General features: G+C 42.9%; 1 protein-coding gene across 1 annotated transcript in view; it reads right to left on the bottom strand.

Moving 5' to 3' along the window:
* Positions 1-7,993: 7,993 nt before the first annotated feature.
* Positions 7,994-20,824, bottom strand: part of EXOC3L4 (exocyst complex component 3 like 4) — a 53,425-nt gene continuing 40,594 nt past the window's right edge. Inside the window, exons 8-11 of the mRNA XM_063118097.1 lie at positions 14,653-14,787; positions 10,496-10,648; positions 8,924-9,045; positions 7,994-8,256 (exon numbers count right to left, since the gene is read on the bottom strand). Of these exons, the coding sequence (XP_062974167.1) occupies positions 8,094-8,256; positions 8,924-9,045; positions 10,496-10,648; positions 14,653-14,787 (573 nt within the window). The 3' untranslated portion in view covers positions 7,994-8,093. The remainder of the gene's footprint in view (positions 8,257-8,923; positions 9,046-10,495; positions 10,649-14,652; positions 14,788-20,824) is intronic.

The raw sequence follows: 20,824 nt of genomic DNA, 5'->3' as shown, positions 1-20,824 counted from the left end.
CAAGGTCTCTGTCTTATCAGGATTCAGCCTCAGTTTATTGGCCCTCATCCAAGCCACAACTGTATCCAGGCACCGGTTCAGAACATGCACGGCCTCTCCCAATAAAGGTTTGTCCAAATCGACTAATTGTTGGAAGTGTCCCACACAGCTAATGCTTCTTTTGTTCATATGTTCCGGTAAATGTTCAATAGTCACTGCCTTTTGGGAGGAAATTATCAGATGCATAAATTTTGTAATAGAAAGCTCTTCAATATCTTCAGATGCACATGTCATCTTAAATTATGTACCGGCTTCTTGAAAAATAACATACGGTCAACGTAAATGGATTTTTTGTGTCCTTTTGACCGCCAAAAGAATTATTATACAACATTGGAAAGATAAAACCACACTCCCTATAATGCCATAGATTTAAGATTTAAGAACATTAACATTTGAAAGAGTGGTATACAGGCACCATTTACAAATGGTCTTCTACTCAGACATTTGGTCTGTCTTTACGGATGTTTATGTGTAACTTATGCTACTTTTCTTTTTTTAATTTAGAAATTGTGATATTTGAAACTAAGGCTTTTGAAGTATGTAGTTGTATATGTCAATTTTTTAATTTTTATTTTCTTTTATGGTTTTTGTTTTGTTTAAAAAGTCACAATAAATTTTTTTAAAAAAAAATATTGTAAAATTCCCAGAGAGCTTCAGCTATGGGCTGATACAGAAATAATAATAATAATAATAATAATAATAATAATAATAATAATTATTATTATTATTATTATTATTATTTGGGATGAACACCAAGAGGGAGGGATCTTCACAAGAGATTTTTTACCAGCATTGTCATGCCTGGCTCACTGGCTAGGGTGATGAGATGAAAAGGAGAGCTTTTTATTAAAGATACAGGAGCCCTGTCCTCCTTTTCATATGGTCACCCTAAAGTTATGGGTCACACATTAAGCCATAATGTTTAGCACAAAATGCTTAACATGTTGTTTAGCAGGTTGTCCGAAGAGAGTCATTATGTTCTTGTGTTTATTTATTTATTTATTATTGCATTTATATCCCACCTTTTTTTTTCCTCCAAGGAACCCAAGGTGTCATACACAAATTTTATCAATGGCTTTCCCCCCACCCCAGATTACTGCTAGAATTCTTCAATTTCTAGGTTACAGAAATCCACAGTCCTACTTCCTCCTCTGTGAAAAGGGCTTTTGTTGATCTGCATAGACTCCAATTCTTTGAAGGTTAGTTAATGTTTATGCAGTGTTTAAAAAATGGAAATTACAACACAGTGGCCTTTCCCCCCCTACTCTGTGGGACTTTTCAGAATATGTGGCAGTGTTGGATGGTTCATTTAGCAAAGGTCTATAAACACTCGCATTGCTTGCTGCTGCTTCCCCAAGGGCTTTCCCTGAATACCCATTTTGTAACATTCACTCATGAAACACTCATTCTCTTGAGCTCTCTGAAAATTCACCGATTGTTAAAGAAAGCTGTGAAAAGCACTCTACTTTATATTGGGCTTCTTCACACAAAATAAGGCACACTCGTGACTGGCCACTCAGGTTAGTTCACAGGTCCTTTTGACACATCGGCAACCTCCAGCACGTCTCCTGTGCCTTCTCCTGGTAATTCCGTGTTGTTGTTTTTTAAAAAGCTGGCTATCCCAATTCTGCTGAAATATCTTGGGATTTCCTATCATGTACAGGGGAAGTTGTGCTACAGATCACCCACTAGAGGGCGCTGTCCTATTCAGGGCCATGAGCAGTGAGAGGAGGGGAAGTGTTCCATTAAAGACCATGTGGTTGCCCTTCTCTGGCCATGTAATGCAGCCCCATTACAATTGCGCAAAGAAGCAGGAAGCAAAGCGCTGGTATGGAAACACAATTTCCACTTAATCAAAAGAAGCCCATTGTTTAATATCACTGTTTGTTAATATGGATTTCCCTCCCCAAAGAGGTGAGACCAGCCCAGGGTGAGACCAGGGTGGGGTGGGAGCGCAAGAAGTGAGAATATTCTTATTCTGCTTAGCTTTTAATAGTTTTTAATATACGATTGATGGTTTAACTCTGCCTCTTTTCATTTAAGGTTTGTTTTTATTTTTTGTTACTTGATGATGTTAGGTTTGGATTTTCTGGGGTTTCTTATTAGGGATGAAAAGCAGGCTAAACATGCTTTTATAATTAAATAAAAAATAATATCAAGCTCAAGGTGCTAAGAATGATTATTATGTCATAACACTATCCTTTATAGAGCTCATTTCACTGTTCAACGTGCTTTGCGTATATTCTTGCAGGATCATATTGGACTTCTATTTGCTGAGCTCTGCATAAGTGGGGTATCTGAAGAACTATCTTCTACGTTGAGATTGTCTGCACCCCTGCCTCTCCGTTATCCATCTTCCAACCCTATCTATATACCCCATTTACTGGGGAACGTGGGTGGGCGGAGGGTACTGTTGAATCGTATTCTGTTTAAAGATCCCTGGTCAACAGCTGGTTGGCCACTGTGGGAAGAGACTGCTAGACTAGATGGACCCTTTGTCTGATCCAGCATGGCTCTGCTTATGATGTTTTCGTTCTATGGAGAGCTTCGGGGAAAATGTACCAATTGTTGGAGACCCACCGTCTATGGCCAGATCTACACCAAGCAGGATGTAGCACTATGAAAGTGGTATGAAAGCAGTATATAAGAGGCAGGAGCCACACTACTGCTTTATTAGGGTGACCATATGAAAAGGAGGACAGGACTCCTGTATCTTTAACAGTTGTATTGAAAAGGGAATTTCTGCAGGTGTCATTTGTATATATGGAGAACCTGGTGAAATTCCCCCTTCATCACACCAGTTAAAGCTGCAGGAGCTATACTAGAGTGACCAGATGTAAAAGAGGGCAGGGCACCTGCAGCTTTAACTGTTGTGATGAAGAGGAAATTTCACCAGGTTCTCTATATATACAAATGACACCTGCTGAAATTCCCTTTTCAATACAACTGTTAAAGATACAGGAGCCCTGTCCTCCTTTCCATATGGTCACCCTAGATTTATAGCAGTATTGAAGTGCACTGACAACTGCTGGGGCCATCTGACTCGTACCATATACCTCTTTCATGCTGCTTTCATGGTGCCACACCGCTTTCATGGTGTGGCTCCTGCCTCTTATATATCACTTTCATACCACTTTCATAGTGCTATATCCTGCTTGGTGTAGATCTGGCCTGTGTCTCTGGGTCCTTCCAAATCCAAATTGTGGGGAAAAAAATCTTCAGGAGTGTTCCACTTTGGATTCAGGCTGCTGCAAAGGAGCCCTACTTCTTCAATTCGGATATCTTCTGAATCTGTCAAAATCAGCCCAATTTTGTTTGTGATTTTGCTTAATTTAGAAGGGCCCCCCTAGCATTTAGTAGCTGTGTTTCTACAATAGTGCCCCCCAAACCCAAGGAAATATTGCAAGTGAAGATAATTTGATGGGGAAATCTTCGATTGCTCCATTGCTATGTGTCAGGGTGCTCTTCAAGAGCAGTTATTGTTAAAATAAGCCCAAAACGAAACAAAACATACCGGGGGACTGTCGTTAATGTAACAACTTGCCAAGTTAAGCAAGTTAATGCTGCAAGACAAATGCTGCAATTCAGCCGGAACTGCTTCGCCTTCTGCTTTAGCGGTAAAATAAAGAGAGGGGAGTGTTTCTTTCTGATATACTTCTGCACACACAGCTCATGGTGGTTTCCAAATTGGTTTCCAAGGGCATTGGAGAGGAGTTACATATGGCCTTGGGAAAAGCGAGAAAGACAGTTTCTATAAGGGAATTTCCTCAACTCTTTCACAAGTCCTGGAAAAATCTCTTGCAATGCTGGTAATACCTTTGTATAAACAGGGCAATGTTTCCTGATGTTTCATCAGGTAATAGTTTGGTTACTATGGTGACCCAACGTGATGGAGGACAGGGGCATTCAGCAGCAGTAGATGGCTTTCCTCCCCACCCCCTTACATGACAAGCTGACCTAACTAAAATGTCTCCCCCCTTCACAAGTATTCAAGATAACAGGAGCCTTGTAATCCTCCATGGCATCTGGTCACCCAGAGAAGAACAAACCTAGCAAAATGAATGATGTTGCATATGCTCTCTAGTTGATTGATCCATTGATATGCTTTCTAGATTGATTGACTGCTTTGCTTTTTAGGTTGATCGATTTGTTACATTTATATCCTGCCTTTTCCTCCAAGGAGCTCAAGGTGATGTACATGATCCTCCTTCTCTCCCGAGAGGATAGTTAGGCAAAGGGGAATAAGCAACTGGCCTGAAGTCACTCCATGAGCTTCCTGGCCAAATAGAAACTTGAACCCAAGTTTCCCCAGGCCTTTGCTAGACCTACCTGAAAGTCCGGTCGGGAGGAGGGGCGAACTCGTGCTGCAGCTAGCGCGGGGTGTCACCCCAGTCTATACGTCAGACGCGATGGGCTAAAGGAAAGCCCTGTCATGTCCGCCATTTTTTTTCATTTTTAAAGGGTGGGGTGCGCAGGAGCGCACGATCAACAAAGGTAACTTTTTTTTAAAAAAAAAAGGTTCCCCCGCTCCCCCCTGCCCCCATCTTCCCCCCTGATTGTGATCTCCCCCCCCCAGCCGCGATCTCTCCCCTGCCCCATGCGTGGCTTCTCCTGGCTACGCGCGAGTAAGCCACGTAGCTGGGAAAAGCCGCAGAACAGGCTAGACCGTCCGCGGTCCCAGGCTCAGCCCGGGACTGCAGAAATACTGGGCTACAAGTGGAGCCCATTACCCCAGGGCAAGGGAGGGGTGACCCCTGCCTAAACCTGGGATCCCCTGTGCGTTATCTGGACGCACGGGGGCAATCCCAGGTATCAGCCCGGGCTAACCCCTCGTCTAGCAAAGCCCCCAGTCCCAGTCCAACACTGACCACACCACCACACTGGCCCTTGCTAAATCAGCATGATAAGAGGGCAGATCCCGATGGAAAAGTCACTTGTTTCTGAATTTCGTATAGTGTGGAGTTGGGCAAGAAATGGGTTGCACATCTTGTACTAAGCACTGAAATGACTACCAATATTCCTTAAGGGAACAATCCTATGGATGTTTAGAAGGGCTCTGCTTTTGTTTTATTAGACCCAGTTCCAGGATTGAGGGGGTCCTGGGCACCGTGCCCTTTGGTGAGCCCCCTCCAATGTACCTGTAGACAGTGCCCAGCAGTTGAGTCCATTTTGATTTTCCCCAATAGCCCCAAGGCTTTGTAGGGGAATAAAATGGCAGGTCTGTGATCCAGGCATTTTTTGTGTGCTGCCCTCAGGCCTGCTCTTCATTTGCAGTAAGGAAAGAGGTACGATACTTCTCATCACCAGGCAGGACTACTCAGTGACTCACTGGCTGACCCTTTGAACTTCCTCCCCTGAAATGTATGGCATGGGTGGAAATATTAAGTAAAACAAGAGCTCTCCCTGTAATCTTGTATGACTCTTTTCAGGTTCCACATCCCACCCTGGAATGCTGGTGTGACATTGGTTCAAATGAAAGCAAGGAAGTTAAGGAAACAGGTTAAAAATGCAATTTTATGAACTAAAATATCATGTTAAAAGTAACACACACAGAGCATTTCACATGTACAATAATACAACAAAACAATCAAACTGCTAGACAGAAAATGCTCAGTAGACTTAATCAATTTGGCCTGACGCGTTTTGACCCTTGGGGGGATTCTACACATCGTACTGAGGGCGCTTCCATGCGCCCCCAGTGCGGCCCCAAAGCGATCGTGTAACTTGCTTGGAGAAGAGACGAGGAAGAGGCGTCCTTGCCGCCGCCGCCACCACCCACCTACCTCCTCGCTGGCCGGGTCGGAGAGCTCGGCAGACCCCGCCTTCTTCCGCCGAGCTCTCCGACCCGGCGGGGTTGGAGGTAGGTGGGTAGCGGTGGCGGCAAGGACGCCTCTTCCTCGTCTCTTCTCCAGGCAAGTTACACAATCGTTTTGGGGCCGCACTGGGGGCGCATGGAAGCGTCCTCAGTACGACGTGTGGAATCCCCCTTGGTCTTCCTCAATGGCCAGTGTGCCAAGCTGATTAGTACCGTGGGCTAATTTTTCTTGGGACTGACTTAAAAGTTCCAAACAATATAGATAATCAGATATCACTTCACACAATATACATGTTGGAATCCTGGAACGGATCCTGGTTATGTTTCCATTGATTTGCTAATTGCTGAGGAGCTGGAAGAAACAGAAGACTTAGCAGAAAACTTAAAGGTCAACTTTGCACCTAGACATTGATGTCATAATTGAATAATTGGTAAACTGATTGTCTTCAATTAAGGGTTGCAAGAAGTTGCATCCGTGTACAGATAGTCTATAAAAGTAAATGTATTTCCATGTACATGTAGCACTCAGAATATATCACTCAGAATCACTCAGAGATGTATCAGAGCTGTATTGACTGACCGTGTGTAAGTATTTGTTATCTGTGATTGCCATAACTAAATTATATTTTTATATGCCAGTAAAGGTTTGTTTAAACCAATTCAAATCTCAGTCTTAATCTGTGTCTTTGCTGACTTGGCTGGAAACCGCTGTAATACTCTGCTACAAAGTTATTGACCAGAAGTCTAGTCTGTGCAATAACTAATGAGGTTGGAAAATCTCCCATAAACCTCAATCATAAAACCTCAACAATACAGTATAATTCCAAATATTCAAAGGAAGCCCATAGAAGGTATTCTAAACAGCCACTGTTCGCAAGCACGATAATGCCAGTTACCTTTTCAGTTTGGCAAATGTTTCTTTATTTTAAAATCAACAAGAAAACATGAAAGCACCTCTACCAACTTCTATTTACTTGTGGAAAGACACAAAATACTAGTCAGAATAGTAACAAAGAGGCCAGGCTGGAAGTTGGTCATTGGGCTATTGACATCTTTCTTTGCGGCAGTGAGCCTTCTATGAGCAAACGATATGAAAGAAACTCAAAACAGACACACGGAGAGAGTTACTGTTGCAGTGTTTATATAATTCTACGATTTATGAAAAAAGTAAAAGATTGCACATACACAAAAAGACTAAGCTGGGAAGCCCACATTTTAAACAGGATTATTTGTTTATTTTATGTCCTACCTTTCCTCCAAGTGTATACAGCTTTCTATGCATTTTATCCTCACAAGAACCCTGTGAGGAGATTAGGGTGAGAGAGATAGCAATGGGCCCAAGATTGCCCAGTGAGCCTCATGGCTAAGTGGGATTTGAACGTGGGTCTCCTCAATCCTAGTCCGACACTTTAATAGGGTGACCATATTTTGGAAACAAAAAAGGAGGACAACATGGTCGGCCCCCAAGGGGGCGTGTCCAGCACCAAGGGGGCGTGCCCACCTGAACATGGCCTTGGGCACATGTCTGATTTCACAGCACACAATTAAGCCAAACCTGTTCTACATAGCATCTTAATGTTAAAATCACTGAAATAAAGAACAAGTGAGAGATTTAATGTATCTGAAATTAACTTCACTCACTCCTACTTTTGTAGGTTTTGCAGTACTTTGAAGCTTTTGCTATGCTTTGTGTGATACAGTCTCCCCTTCCCTCAAATATATTTTCTGACTGTGTCTTCACTCATTGCAAGCTGCTATTGTTGTTAACAGGGTTTGCTACTGGCCAGCCGGTACTGGATGGCTGGCTTTTTAAAATTTCAATTTTTGAAAAAAGCTTGTGTATAATTGTCACAAGTTTCTCTACTCTAACATTAGGGTGGGTGTTGTGGCAGTTTACCTAAAGACTGGAGATCCCCTTAATGCCAAGAGCAGAAACTGCTCAATACGCAAAACTCCAAAGAGGAGGTTTGACAACCTGAGTTCAAAGGATATGGCTCCAGCAGTTTTAAAACACAATAATTTTAAAACTTTGAACTTTTAAAAAAATCCCCCCAAAAAACAATGGATGAACAGATCTGATTCAAACTTGGCATGGCTAAATCTCTCCTTAAGAGCTATCATGGTGCCAACTTTCGGCCCTTTATCTTTTAAAAATGTCATTTTAAAAAAATAATTTTAAAACCTCAATTTTTTTTAAAAAATCCTAAAACTTAGCTCTGCATTTCATAGCTGCAGATTTTTAAAAGCACAGGATGGTGTTTCCAAGCTCAATTTCAGCAAAGAGTGTTTGGTGAGATCCAGAGTCTAATTCTTCTGATGGCTGGTCCACATGGTGAGCGATGGAGTTTCTCCTTTTCCGCGATAATCCTCGGAGCGCAAGGACAGCTAAAATATGTTCCTTTCTGCAAAATGAGAGGAAAGGAATTCTTCATGGATCAAAAGGGAAAAAAATATGCTTGTAAAACAAGGGTGGAGAGCTCATCACCCTCCAGACGTTTTGGCCTACACCTCCCACCAGCTCTAGCCAGCAGAGGCAATGGTGAGGGATGTCAAATGGGGAAATCCACGGTCCTAGTTATCCTAGGGAAAGTCTCTGGTTGTCCCTGCTTGACCCCAGGATCCCCTGTGCATCATTTGGATGCATAGGGAGATGACCCCAGGATATATGCATGGTATAGACATGCCCTTGGACGGCAGACTGAGCAGGCACCCAGGTCATATGGTCCCAGTTTCACCATTATTTATTTATTTATATACTCATTGCATTTCTATACAGTCCAAATCAAAACCATAAGTACATATTTATGGTGAGATTGGATATATTTGATTGCTCTTTAAATTATAAAAGCATGCTGCGTTTTGTGAACCGCCCAGAGAACTTCGGCTATTGGGCGGTATAGAAATGCGCTAAATAAATAAATAAATTAAATCAATTATAGTCCTGTTTTCTAAATTTGCATCTATACCTATAAATTAGCATATGTATGCAGGGTACAACAATATTTGCCCCAAGCAATACAGAAACCCCACCCCCCTAAATTACAGCCATTTGTAACAGCACAAGCATACCTGATGTCTGGATAGTCTGAAGTCAACTTATCAATATAGTCTTTGATTCTGCTTTTCTTCTTCTCACCGATTATGTCAGCAATGTGTGGAATGGCAGGAAAGAGCCAGTCAGAAGTTGAACCCTAGAAAAGTGTTAGAATATATCATAGAATCATAGAATAGTACAGTTGGAAGGGGCCTATTAGCCCATCGAGTCCAACCCCCTGCTCAATGCAGGAATCCACCCTAAAGCATCCCTGACAGATGGTTGTCCAGCTGCCTCTTGAAGGCTTCTAGTGTGGGAGAGCCCACAACCTCCCTAGGTAACTGGTTCCATTGTCGTACTGCTCTAACTGTCAGGAAGTTTTTCCTGATGTCCAGCTGGAATCTGGCTTCCTTTAACTTGAGCCCGTTATTCCGCGTCCTGCACTCTGGGAGGATCGAGAAGAGATCCTGGCCCTCCTCTGTGTGACAACCTTTTAAGTATTTGAAGAGTGCTCTCATGTCTCCCCTCAATCTTCTCTTCTCCAGGCTAGACATGCCCTAAACATGTTTAGGCTCTTTTCTTTTATGACTTTCTTACCCGCCTCTCCGATTGGATGGAGGCGGGCAACAACAAGAAGCATAAAATACACAAAATGCTGATTAAAAACATAGCATAAACTGTTAAAAAAAATCCTAAAAACATCCTAAAAGCCTATTAAAAGTATCCTAAAATTCTACTGGATAGGTCTGCTGGAAAAGATAAGTCTTGATAGTTTTCTTGAAAGCTAAAAGACTGTTAAGAGGGAAATATTCAGTTTTCAAAAATCCAACTGTATCTCACTGTATTTTTTTTGTGTATTTTTAAAAAAGTCTTTGACACAACATGCTAACTGAATGTGAGTTGTTTGTTAAATGCAGGTTGTTTGTTGAACCATGGGTTAGCATGTTATCTGAACCTGAGCCATTTTCCAAAGGGTGTCTTGTTAACCATGCAGTGTGACTTATTTTTCTTCGAATAAGCCACCTTGAGAACCCATGGTTTGTTGTGGGGTCGTTAACAAGCCACACTGAGTGGTTAACACAACCAGAATGGCCACAAGCCTCGAAACTGCGTCTTTTGTGGGTTCTATTGTATTAAAATGGCTGTTGGCAATTTCACATCAATCCACCTCCACATGAGAGATACACATTGCAGAATTTACTCACTAGTAGGGATGTCAGAGAAATCCATTCATGGGGTAGAGTACCAGGAGTTTTCGTGAGCTCAACACCACCCCAGACTTTGTTTCAGTTCCAGCAGCCGCGCCCGGCTCAATCTGTAACGAGTCTGGCCACTTTGTGGATTTTCTGGGAATTTTGCATTTGGGGCAATTCAGCTGCAATTTGGGCCAATTACAGCTGAATTTGCATAATTTGCTCAAATTGGGCCACGATTTGCAGAAATTGCTTAGAACCCCCCCCCCCCGCAAAAATGTGCAAAAACGTCCCCAGAGTTTGGGGAGCAGCCTTCAGCTCAGCTCACAGATGCAAAGTGACTGTACACACAATGGAACTCCGTCCAGCCAAAAAAAAGACTGAATTTCCCAGTGGACGGGCATTCCTACTCACCAGATGTCGCATAGTATTGCTTATAGCGGTGGCTTCTTGAGTCATTATTTTGCTGATCTCTTTCCGTTTTCTACTTTTAATTTTGTATTTCGATTTGAGGGTTTGCGTGATGTATTCCTTGACCACATACTTATGGACTTCATTTAGAAAATCCTACATACAACAACAAGAAATGGTCGGTTGGACAGAACATGAAGTGTGTGTGTGTGTGTGTGTGTGTGTGTGTGTGTGTGTGTGAGGGTTGGTAGCCTGGCAAACCCCAAGAACTGCTTTGATTGTTTTTAAATTATATATTGTTTTAACTTGGTTCATGGTTTAATTTGTTTTTAACTGTGCATATTTGTTGTTTTATACTGTATGTTCTTAATGATATAGGGCGGGATATAAATGTTTTAAATAAATAAATAAATGAATAAATAAGATTCCCAGTTCAGCAGCACTCAGATTGGAGAGTGCCAATTTTCAAGCTGATGAGGAATGTAACATTTCTGTTCACTACGAACCCCGAAATTCAGCATGCCAAAGTTTTGCACTACTTTTGCAGTGTTTTGCACCACCCTTCCTGAGTTTTGCACCACCACTCAAAAGTGTGTAAATGGCATATCCAAACAGGGTTCCTAGTAAACGGTGCAAAACACATTGTCATTTCCACTCAAAACCGATGCCAGTAGTTTGTGTGTGGATGGCTCTGGGCAATCCTGTGTGGCGGACCGGTCCACTTTGGCTGTGGCTCTGCCCAGTGCTGGTGGCTCTGATGTCAGTGGGGCAGTGATTCTCCTCCGTGTTTCAATCAGAGGCAGTCAGAACTCTAAAGGAGCTCTCCAAAGTGCAAATCAAAGCACCTTGTATAGCTCCTTTAGAGTTCTGACTGAAACACGGAGCGGATTCACTGCCCCACTGACATTGGAGCCACCAGTCTCCACTGGGCCTGCCCCCATGTGTTCACCCAAAGCCAACACGCCCCTCAGTAAGTAGGTGCAATGTGATAGATTTAGGGGTTACCCCTCCCTAACATTTTCTCTTGTGTAATTTGGCGAACATCGGAATTCCTCAAGCCTCCTAATACTTCCCTCTTGTGTCTGGATGGTAGTTATTTATATATGACAAGGATAAATCATGCATACAAATCACACATCAAAGTCATGCAATGGGCCACAAATGGAATAAAAATAACAATGTGGTATTCAAGAGATAAACAATTATTGTTGTAGTTGTTATTATTATTAGTAGTAGTATATTTATATCCCGCCTTTTTCTCAATACTGGGTCTCAAGGGGGTTTACAAGCATAAAACATACAATTAAAACATATAAATATAAATGTACAAAAGTTAAAATAGAATTAAACCCCTATAATATTAAAAACATTTTAAAAATATTTAAAAGCAAATCACAGTTAAAAAATCCAATTCATTACGACCGGTCCAGAGTATTCCCAAAGGCCTGCTGGAACAAAAACGTTTTGGCCTGCCTTCAAAAGTGTAACAAGGAGGGAGCCAGCCTAGCCTCCCTGGGAGGGGCGTTCCAGAGCCTTGGAGCAGCCACTGAGAAGGCTGTCCCCCATCAGGCGTGTCTGAGATGATGGTGGGACAGAGAAAAAGGCCTCCCCAGGAGCTCTCAGAGCCTGGGCAGGCTCATAAGGGAGAATATGGCCATTCTGATAACCTGGGCCTGAGCCTGGGAGGAGTGTGGGAGGAGCCAAAGATGCTGCTTACATCAGAGGCCATTTGGTCTCAGGCTGGCTGTGATGATACGATAGGAAAGAAAGGGTTTATTTCAACAGGGGGATGAGGCGTTGTAGCTGTCCAGATGTTGTGGGGCTGCTACTCTCCTCACCCGTCACCATGGACTATGCAGGTCCACAAATTATCCACCCTTGGAATAAGGGATCAGCGTTACCAAGGTGTGCTTGTATGTGTGTGTTTTACTGGGCTCTGTGGCTTGAACAGCAGGTGGATAATAGTTTTATATCCATGCCATGAAAAGCTGCAATTGCTGTTTTCTACAGACCAGGTTGCTGCTAAAGGCAGAGGAGCCGTTTCCCCCCCGGTGCGTTGGCACTCTTATAAGCTACTGATCTTGTACACTCCAGTTCCTCAACTGGAAGCTTAGAGTGAAACCAAGTTATAGTAATAGTGATATGAAACTATGATCCACGAATCATTGCATTCACTCCGATCGTTCCTCTTTTTTGTGACCTGGCCTGACCTTGACAAAATACTGTTGCTATTATTTTCTTTTGCTGGGGGCTGTTGGTGTTTTTTGCTTTTTTTGGGGGGGGGGTAAAAAAAAAAAGGTGTCATTATGCACACACAGCCAATAGAGTTCTTCAGCTTTCAGGGTCTCTAGAAGTTAAATATTTAGCAGGGAGTGGGGGAACCAAAGCAGATTTATTCCACTGCACCTGCATCCTGAATGCGAAAAGGCCAATGAAGTGTTTCCGTTCTGGACTCCTTCATAAGTCTCTGTATATAAATAGTAAGGCAGCAAATGTTGCACAACCTTTCCCAACCTTGGGTCCCCAGTTGTGGTTGGACTACACTTCCCATATTCCCTGGCCATGGCTGCTGGCTGGGGATAATGGGAGTTGCCTCTGGCAACATGTGGGGATCCCAAGTTGGGGAAGTCTGGCTGGGGATGATGGAAATTCGGAAAAGGTTGCCAGCATAGCCAATTGTAAGGGGCCCTAGGCCAAAATATCTGGAGGGCCACAAGTGGGCAACTCCTGATTTAAACTTTTAGAGCGAAGTAGGAACTTTATAAAAGGAAACTAAAGAAGTATCCAGTTCCTTCTTGACCATTTTCCGCATTCTCTTTCCTACATGCTGTCACCTCCGTAAAACTTTAAAGCCTCAGAGCTTTTCTGTGACCTTGTTCAGATGATACGCTAAGCCACAGTGGTTAAGCATTTTAAGCTAAACATTATGGGTTAGCGTTTTGTGTGAACCATGACTTAGCGTGTCATGTGAACCATTTCTAACCATGGCGGCTACATAACCATGTTTTAAACCCACTCACTAAACATTTGCTGCAGAAGGGTTAGTGGCCTAACCATGGCTTATTGTGTTGTCTGAACAGACCCTATATGAAGCTGTTTAACCCACTGCTTCCAAGATTTTTTCGGAATTAAGAATGGATCTCTACACAACATTTCCCCGGCCCTGTCCTGCCTTTCTTATTTTCTGCTACATAACCTCTAGGGGGTGTTGTGGTATGGTGGAACAAAGCTGAACAACACAACTACACTGGTGGAGAGTTGTGCTTTGTTTTGGGATCCCAAAAAAACCCACCACATTTTCCTCACCCCCCCCCCAAATCCACAGAGGTGTTGGGAAAGCACAAGAGCGAAACTGGAAAATGATGTCATTGTCTAAAGATTCTGTAAACAGCCATGAGTGGTAATGGCAAGTGCACAGTAAAAGCTTTGTCTAGAAAAGCTCTCACTTGTCAGAGCAAGGAGGGTCTGATACCACCACTCCAACTCTGAAAACATTTCCAGGGCAATGCTCCCTTGTGTTCCCCCTCTACAACACTGCAGACGGTGATCACTATGTTAATTTTTGTGAACCGCCCAGAGAGCTTCGGCAATTGGGCAGTATAAAAATGCAATAAATGAATAAATAAATAAATAATATGATGTACATTCAAGGTACTGCTTAAAACAGCCTTCTCCAACCTGGACCCCCACCGAGGTATCATGAACTGCAGTTCCCATCATTCCATGCAACATGGACATGCTGGCTAAGGTTGATGAGGGTTGTAGTCCAACACATCTGGAGAATACATGTTTGGAAGCTGAATGGGTGACTTTGGGCCAGTCACAGACTCTCAGTCCATCCTATCTCACAGGGTTATTGTTAGGATAAAATGGAGAGGAGGAGGAGGATTATGTATGTTGTCTTGGGTTCCTTGGAGGAAAAAAGGCAGGATAAAAATGTAATAAATAAAGAAGTAAATAAATAAAACGCTTAGGCAAAAAAAGTCCTGCAACCTTTTTGGTAGGACTTTTTTCTGTCTTATCATGTATAGGATTGCATAATAATAATAATAATAATAATAATAATAATAATAATAATAATAATAATAATAATAATAGCCGGTTCTAACTTTTGAAAATTGTTATTCATCTCTCTCTCTAATCAACAGCACTAGCATTACCGTGCAAATGGGCTTCTTCAGATGTATTAGGTGATTAGAAAAATTCTCAATGTCTAACAATATTTTCATGATGAGCGAGTCGAGAGTTCCACCATTTAAAATCCACGCTTGGCTTAGAATCTTCTTAAACATTGGCTGCATGGGGCAGAAGGGGGGGGGGAACATACAAAGAGAAACAAACATTCTACAATCAACAGTGTTATTAAAGCACCTCCTTTTGATTTTATTGTGTAACCTACTTATGGCCAGGTGCCAAAAGTTTGCATATACCAAGTTGATTTTTTAAAAAACCTCCCACCCACCTCCACTTTGAACTGAAGAAACCCCACGCCACAACAGAAATATTTATTTCCGTGGAATTTACATAGCTTCTGACAAATGGTCATTGAAGTACTCTAATCAATTGTCTCAAAAAATCCCTTTCCAAGTTCTTGGGTAATGATCAAAGGGATAGTCAGATTTATTATTCTCTCTCTTTCCTGCTTGTGGTGGTTTTTCTAGATGGATGTGACAGGCTTTGCCAAGTCATGCTGTCTTTTACTGATTCAGGAATTTCTTGACTATTGAGCATGTTTTAAGTATGACTGCTTTCTGGATGCTGGTGTGGATGTATTTTGGTAGGCCCAGTTTCTGAACGTTTTCTGTATAGTTTTTTGATGGGATGCCAGTGACTGATGTGACTAATGGGATAATTGTGACCTTTTCCTCTTGCCATAGTTCTTTAACTTCCATAGCCAATGGTGTATATTTCCTCTCTTTTCCACAACATTTTCGTCATTAAGTATTGCTATGTCGATGAGGTATGTGTTTTTTTCTTTTTTGTCTATAACTGTTATGTCTGCTTGAATGCAAGGTATTGAGTTGTCTATGAATTGTTCTGTCCCAGTATATTTTATGAACTGCATTTTCAGGTGAGTATGTATAGTATGGTGTAGGCTGTTTGATGAGCTTGAGTCTGATGGTCAGTTGTTGGTGAATTATTTCTGCAGCTGTATTGCGGCTGTCCGTTTAGTCCATTCCTGCTAGAATTTTACAACCTCCTGTTACATGGTCTATTTCTTGGAATTCATGACATTTCCTACATAAATTTGTTGTTGTTGTTGTTAATATTATTTGCTTTAGGCTCGTGAGAGTTATGTTTTCCTCCCTATCTTGTTTCTTCAGAATTAGGTGTGATGTCTTAGAGGAATACAGTCTGGCTACATATTGTTTACACATAAAAAGTAGTTCCATTCTTCTGATAAAGTACAGAAACAACATTAAGTTCCAGAGTTAGCGTCAGATAACTTACTATTGTTCACACTTATTATCATTTGTTCAAAAGTGATACTTATGAACTGAATCCATTCTTGTATGACCATATTTACTGCAGTTAACCATTATTATCATGAGACATTTTGGAATTGTAATTATACTTGCAGGGTAGATGTAAATTATGGATGTTTACTACAATTATTATTTGTTAAATGACACATTTTTTCAACAGTATTCATTTCTGTATGACTGCTCCAGACTCCTTCCCTCTTGTGGATGGGTGAAAATGTCTGTCTAGCTGAAATGAAGAGCAGGCAGCAGGAGATGTCTCCTGTCCTGCATAGGATATCCATAAGCCTCTGAGTCCAGGGTCTTACGAGCACCCAGGGCACAACCTATAGGACTGTGCCCTTAATTGTATTGGATGTTAGCAGCAAGTACAATTGAATGTACTGATTGTGTTTTCAAGACACGAATGGTCCTGTGTCAGCCTGAGACATGGTGCTTTCACTTGCTACAGCGAGTTCACTTTGGCCTGCATGTACCTGCATTTTTAGTATATAAAACATATTCTTATCCTGAGTTTCATCTGCTTTTTGCTACAATTGAGGGTCCATTGATTCCTCTGGTGGTTCTTACAGACAGCTCCCCTCCTCCTTGCTTCAGCTGATTTGGGGGTATCTAGGGTGCAGTTAAAGTTGCAGGAGCCCTGCCCTCTTTTGTATCTGGTCACTCTAGTATAGCTCCTGCAGCTTTAACTGTTGTGATGAAGAGGGGATTCCACCAGGTGCTGCATGCCTACCAAGGACACCTGCTGAAATTCCCTTTTCTATGCAACTGTTAAAGGTACCGGAGCCCGATCCTCCTTTCCACATGGTCACCCTAGGGTATCTCAAAAGGGCAGCAACCAGTTAGTTATTTGATTTATCATTGTTGTCTGTTTACTCTCAGGGTGAGGCACTTGTGGGATATGCTTTCTCAAGTGCCAGAATTATTTGGCTGGCCTTGGGTAACATTTGCAGCTCTGCCTCAGGCAGCAAAATGTCTTGGGCCAGCCCTGAATGACTTAGTTTGTTAGTGAGGACAGGCCTCTGCAAGCCAGCCCTGGGCTTTGTGAACCTCTTGCACACCAACACATGTAGCACAACCCAAACCATACTTGTTTTTAAAGGAAAAGCAAATTTGGGTGGGGTGATGGTGAGACCGTGCTTAACCCTTTCCCTCCCTAATTCTAAATCACTCTTCTCCCTCTCAGATTGGCCTTCACAACCACTTCACTTGGAGTGCTGGGGGGGGGGAGCAGGGGGAGAAGACAAATTTGAATGGATACATGGTGAGGAGAAAGGGTTAAGTACTTCTCCCCCACCACTTCTTGGCTCCACGTTGCCACCTCCCAAAGCTGTTTGTCAATTTGACAGTCTATTAGCATTCAAGAAAGCTATCAAGACTGATCTCTTCCAGCAGGCCTATCCAGTGGAATTTTAGGATGTTTTTAGAATGTTTTTAGGATGTTTTAACATTTATTATGTTTTTAGGATGTTTTAACATTTATTATGTTCCTAATTCAGTTAGATGTATTTTATATTTACTGTTGTTCCCTGGAGAGCCGGGTAAGAAATTATTATCTCTCTATATAAAATGCTTAGGTATGTTTCCATAAAGGCTTCAGCTGATACAGGTTGCTAAGCAACAGTAACAACGTGTAACGTCAGCTGATACAGATTGCTAAGCGCCTCGCCCAACTCCTCTGGGCTTTCCAAGGTAATCCTACCCTCCTTTCTGCCTCTTCACTCCCCCCCCACGAAGGGGGCAGTGCCACAGTCTGGAGCATGAGCGAGGCACGGCCGGGGCCCTTGGTGGCCGGGTGGGAGGCCGCTCGCCTGCTGCGAGCCCCGGCCTAATCTCATGCGAGCTGGGCGGGCGGCCCAAGGCTGACAGGAACCCCGGGGAGAGGGGGACAGCTGCTCCCCCTCCCCCTCCAGGTCTGCCAGACGGTGCTGTATCGGCGGCCACCAAGCAGCCCGCGCCCTCGCGATATTTAATTAATAAACTTTAAGATATGCTAGAACAGCGTATGTTATGCCGAGTACAGCTAGTTATTATTATTTATAAAAAAAGCTGTCAAGGTACTAGTCCTTACCTGTGCATGTTGTATGTCATGGTCCAAACGGGGAACCTCCGCGGGCCAGATAAAGACCATGCGCCGGAGGTTCCCCATCCCTGTCATATGCGGCTAGGCTTTGTGTGTGTCCCCTAGGCCTTTGCTGGTAGTAGAAGCAGCACTACAAATCTGTGGAGTGCAAGGAATGCAAGACTACCGTGACAGACCAGGAGAAGAGGAGGAGGACGGCTTAAACCGGGAGCCCTGCAGAACTGTCTGGTAATTGTCACGGGTGGCGTGCACGCATTTACAGTAAATGCTTCGTTTCATGAAAGGATTATACATGGCTGGAAAAACGGCTTCCTGTATTCTGGCTGCTTCTAATCCCCAAACTGTATTTCCTTAGATAAACAGAAGCCCTTTCTACCAGCTGTCAACTGCATTAAGGAGGCAGGAACAAATTAAAATGTAAATCAGAGGGAAACTAAGTGGAATCAGAGAGCAGGTCATAGAGCTGTGGTAAATCACTCGGAGATGCACAGTGTCTTGATATTCTGTCCCAGACCCTCAGCTTCTTCAAACTAGCAGGAGACTGTTTCTGTTATGATGACAAGGAGATGCTGTGATATACTAAACTAGCAAAAAAGCCCATCATACGACAGGTGTAAAGGAGCAGTCTGGTGAGGAGGTTAGTGGGTTTTGGTCCCTCTGCTAAGCCAGAAGTTCCTGGCAGTTATCTTTGGAACTTGGAACTTCCATAGAAGGCCGCAGTTCCGAGAAACGTCGCTAGATGGCGCCAGAGGGCAAAACCTAGAAGTGGCTTGGAGGCGCCCTCTGGCCTTCTATCTTGGAACTTCCCTAGATGGCAGTTATTTTTCTTGGAACTTCCATAGAAAGCCCTGTGAGCTCAGAATTTTTAAACATGCAAATAGGAGAGAATGCAGATGCAGTGGATTGGCCTATAAATGCAAATAGGAGAGAACATGCAAATGGCCTATAAATGCAAATAGGAGAGAACATGCAAATAGGAGGGAAAGCAGAGGCAGTGGATTGGCCTACTGGTTGGTGATGTCTCTGCCTTCTTTCCTATTTGCATAAGTGGCTTGGAGGAGGCCTTTGGGCTTTTATATATATAGATAAGCCAGCATTCGAAAGCTCATCAGGGTGGAAACGTTTGCCCCAAATTAATCTTTTCCATTAACCCACATTTACCAAGAAAGGAATCAAGATGTGTTGGTGCAAAAGCCTCCCGTCTGACAGACCCACAGAACACCCTCAATTTTGGGCAGTCTTCGGCAAGTATATTGCAGTGCCTGAAGTAAGCCATCATGGCGCTTGAGATAATGCAATGGTGCTGCTGTTCACATGCAGTCCGCCATTCCAGATAGATTCAGATAATTTTTGTAAACCGCCCAGAGAGCTTTGGCTATTGGGTGGTATGAAAATGCAATAAATAAATAAATTCAGGCCCATGCAAAAAAACTTAATATCAGGGATGCAGAAAACAGGCCATTGGGGAGATCCTTGTGCCCCTCCCCCTTGGAATTAAGTGTGGCCAGTGGCCACCCCCACCCCAGAATTTGGTGTGGTTGGAGTGGCAGCAGCAAAACAACCAGTGGTTCACTGCCAAATTTTGTTTAGCTTTCAAACAAGGCAAGTGCTGAAATTCAGTGATGTGGCCTCCAGCGGGTTCCAGGGGTTGAAATTGACCCCCTGAAGTTACCTACCCCTTGACCTTCAAAGGTTGGGTGAGTGGCTGCTGGGCGTTTTTAGTGGAGGGACCCAAATATGGAAACTCTCTCTTCTTAGAAGTTTCTCCTGGTGTAATCTGTGTTACGTTTCGGGGCCAGATTACACATTGCATTATTCACATTTCTTTTAAAAGTACAAAACATGCTTAAGCTAGCCAGTTTTTATTTTGAAGAAAAACAGCAGTGGGGCTCTGATCCAGAATGTGATTCCTATTGGATCAGGACCCTGCATCAGCTACCTTTTACAATCACAGCACCTTCAAAGGCTAATAGCAGCTATGGGGTGGGGTGGGGAGGGGGTTAACCAGGAAACTGGTGCAGGCCCCAATCTGGATTGGGAGCACATCCTTGCTGGCTAATTTAAGCATACATTTTAATAAGCTTGAATAACGCAAAGATCAGTTTTCTCCAGAGCTGCCAGGTGAAGGTCCATTCTGCTCCCTGTTTGATGATGATGATGATTGCACTTATATCCCACCCTTTTTTCCTGCAAGGAACCCAAGGCAGCGTACATAATCCTCCTCCTCCTCCTCCTCCTCCTCCTCCTCCCCACTTTGTCCTCGCAACAACAACCCTGTGAGGTAGGTTGGGCTGAGAGCCTGTGACTGGCCCAAAGTCACCCAGTGCCATTTATGGACTAATAGACATTAAGAAATTAATTCGCCACAAAGGGATTTTAAATCAGTTTCTTAAGTGTATGAATGATAACCCTCCTTTTAATTTCACTCTGATTTGTAATTTGTATGCTTTGAAACTTCAGCAAATTGTCTTCAACGTTGGTCTGATTTATGATTGAAAGCCTGTTGAGATGCGTTGGTGCAAAACTGTGGTGACCATATAGAAAGGAGGACAGGGCTACTGTATCTTTAACAGATGTATAGGAAAGGGAATTTAGAAGGTATCATTCTTATGCAGGCAGCACTAGGGCCAGATCTACACCAAGCAGGACATAACATTTTGAAAACATTTTGAAAACGGTATATGGAATGTGTCCTGGGCCTGAACAGTTATCAAAATCATTATAAACTATTATAAAGCAGTAGTGTAAATCCTGCCCTGGTGAAAT

This window comes from Elgaria multicarinata, chromosome 2 (genome assembly GCF_023053635.1).
Source record: "Elgaria multicarinata webbii isolate HBS135686 ecotype San Diego chromosome 2, rElgMul1.1.pri, whole genome shotgun sequence".
In the NCBI taxonomy this organism is placed as follows: domain Eukaryota; kingdom Metazoa; phylum Chordata; class Lepidosauria; order Squamata; family Anguidae; genus Elgaria; species Elgaria multicarinata.
This window is presented reverse-complemented; position numbering and strand designations above follow the sequence as displayed.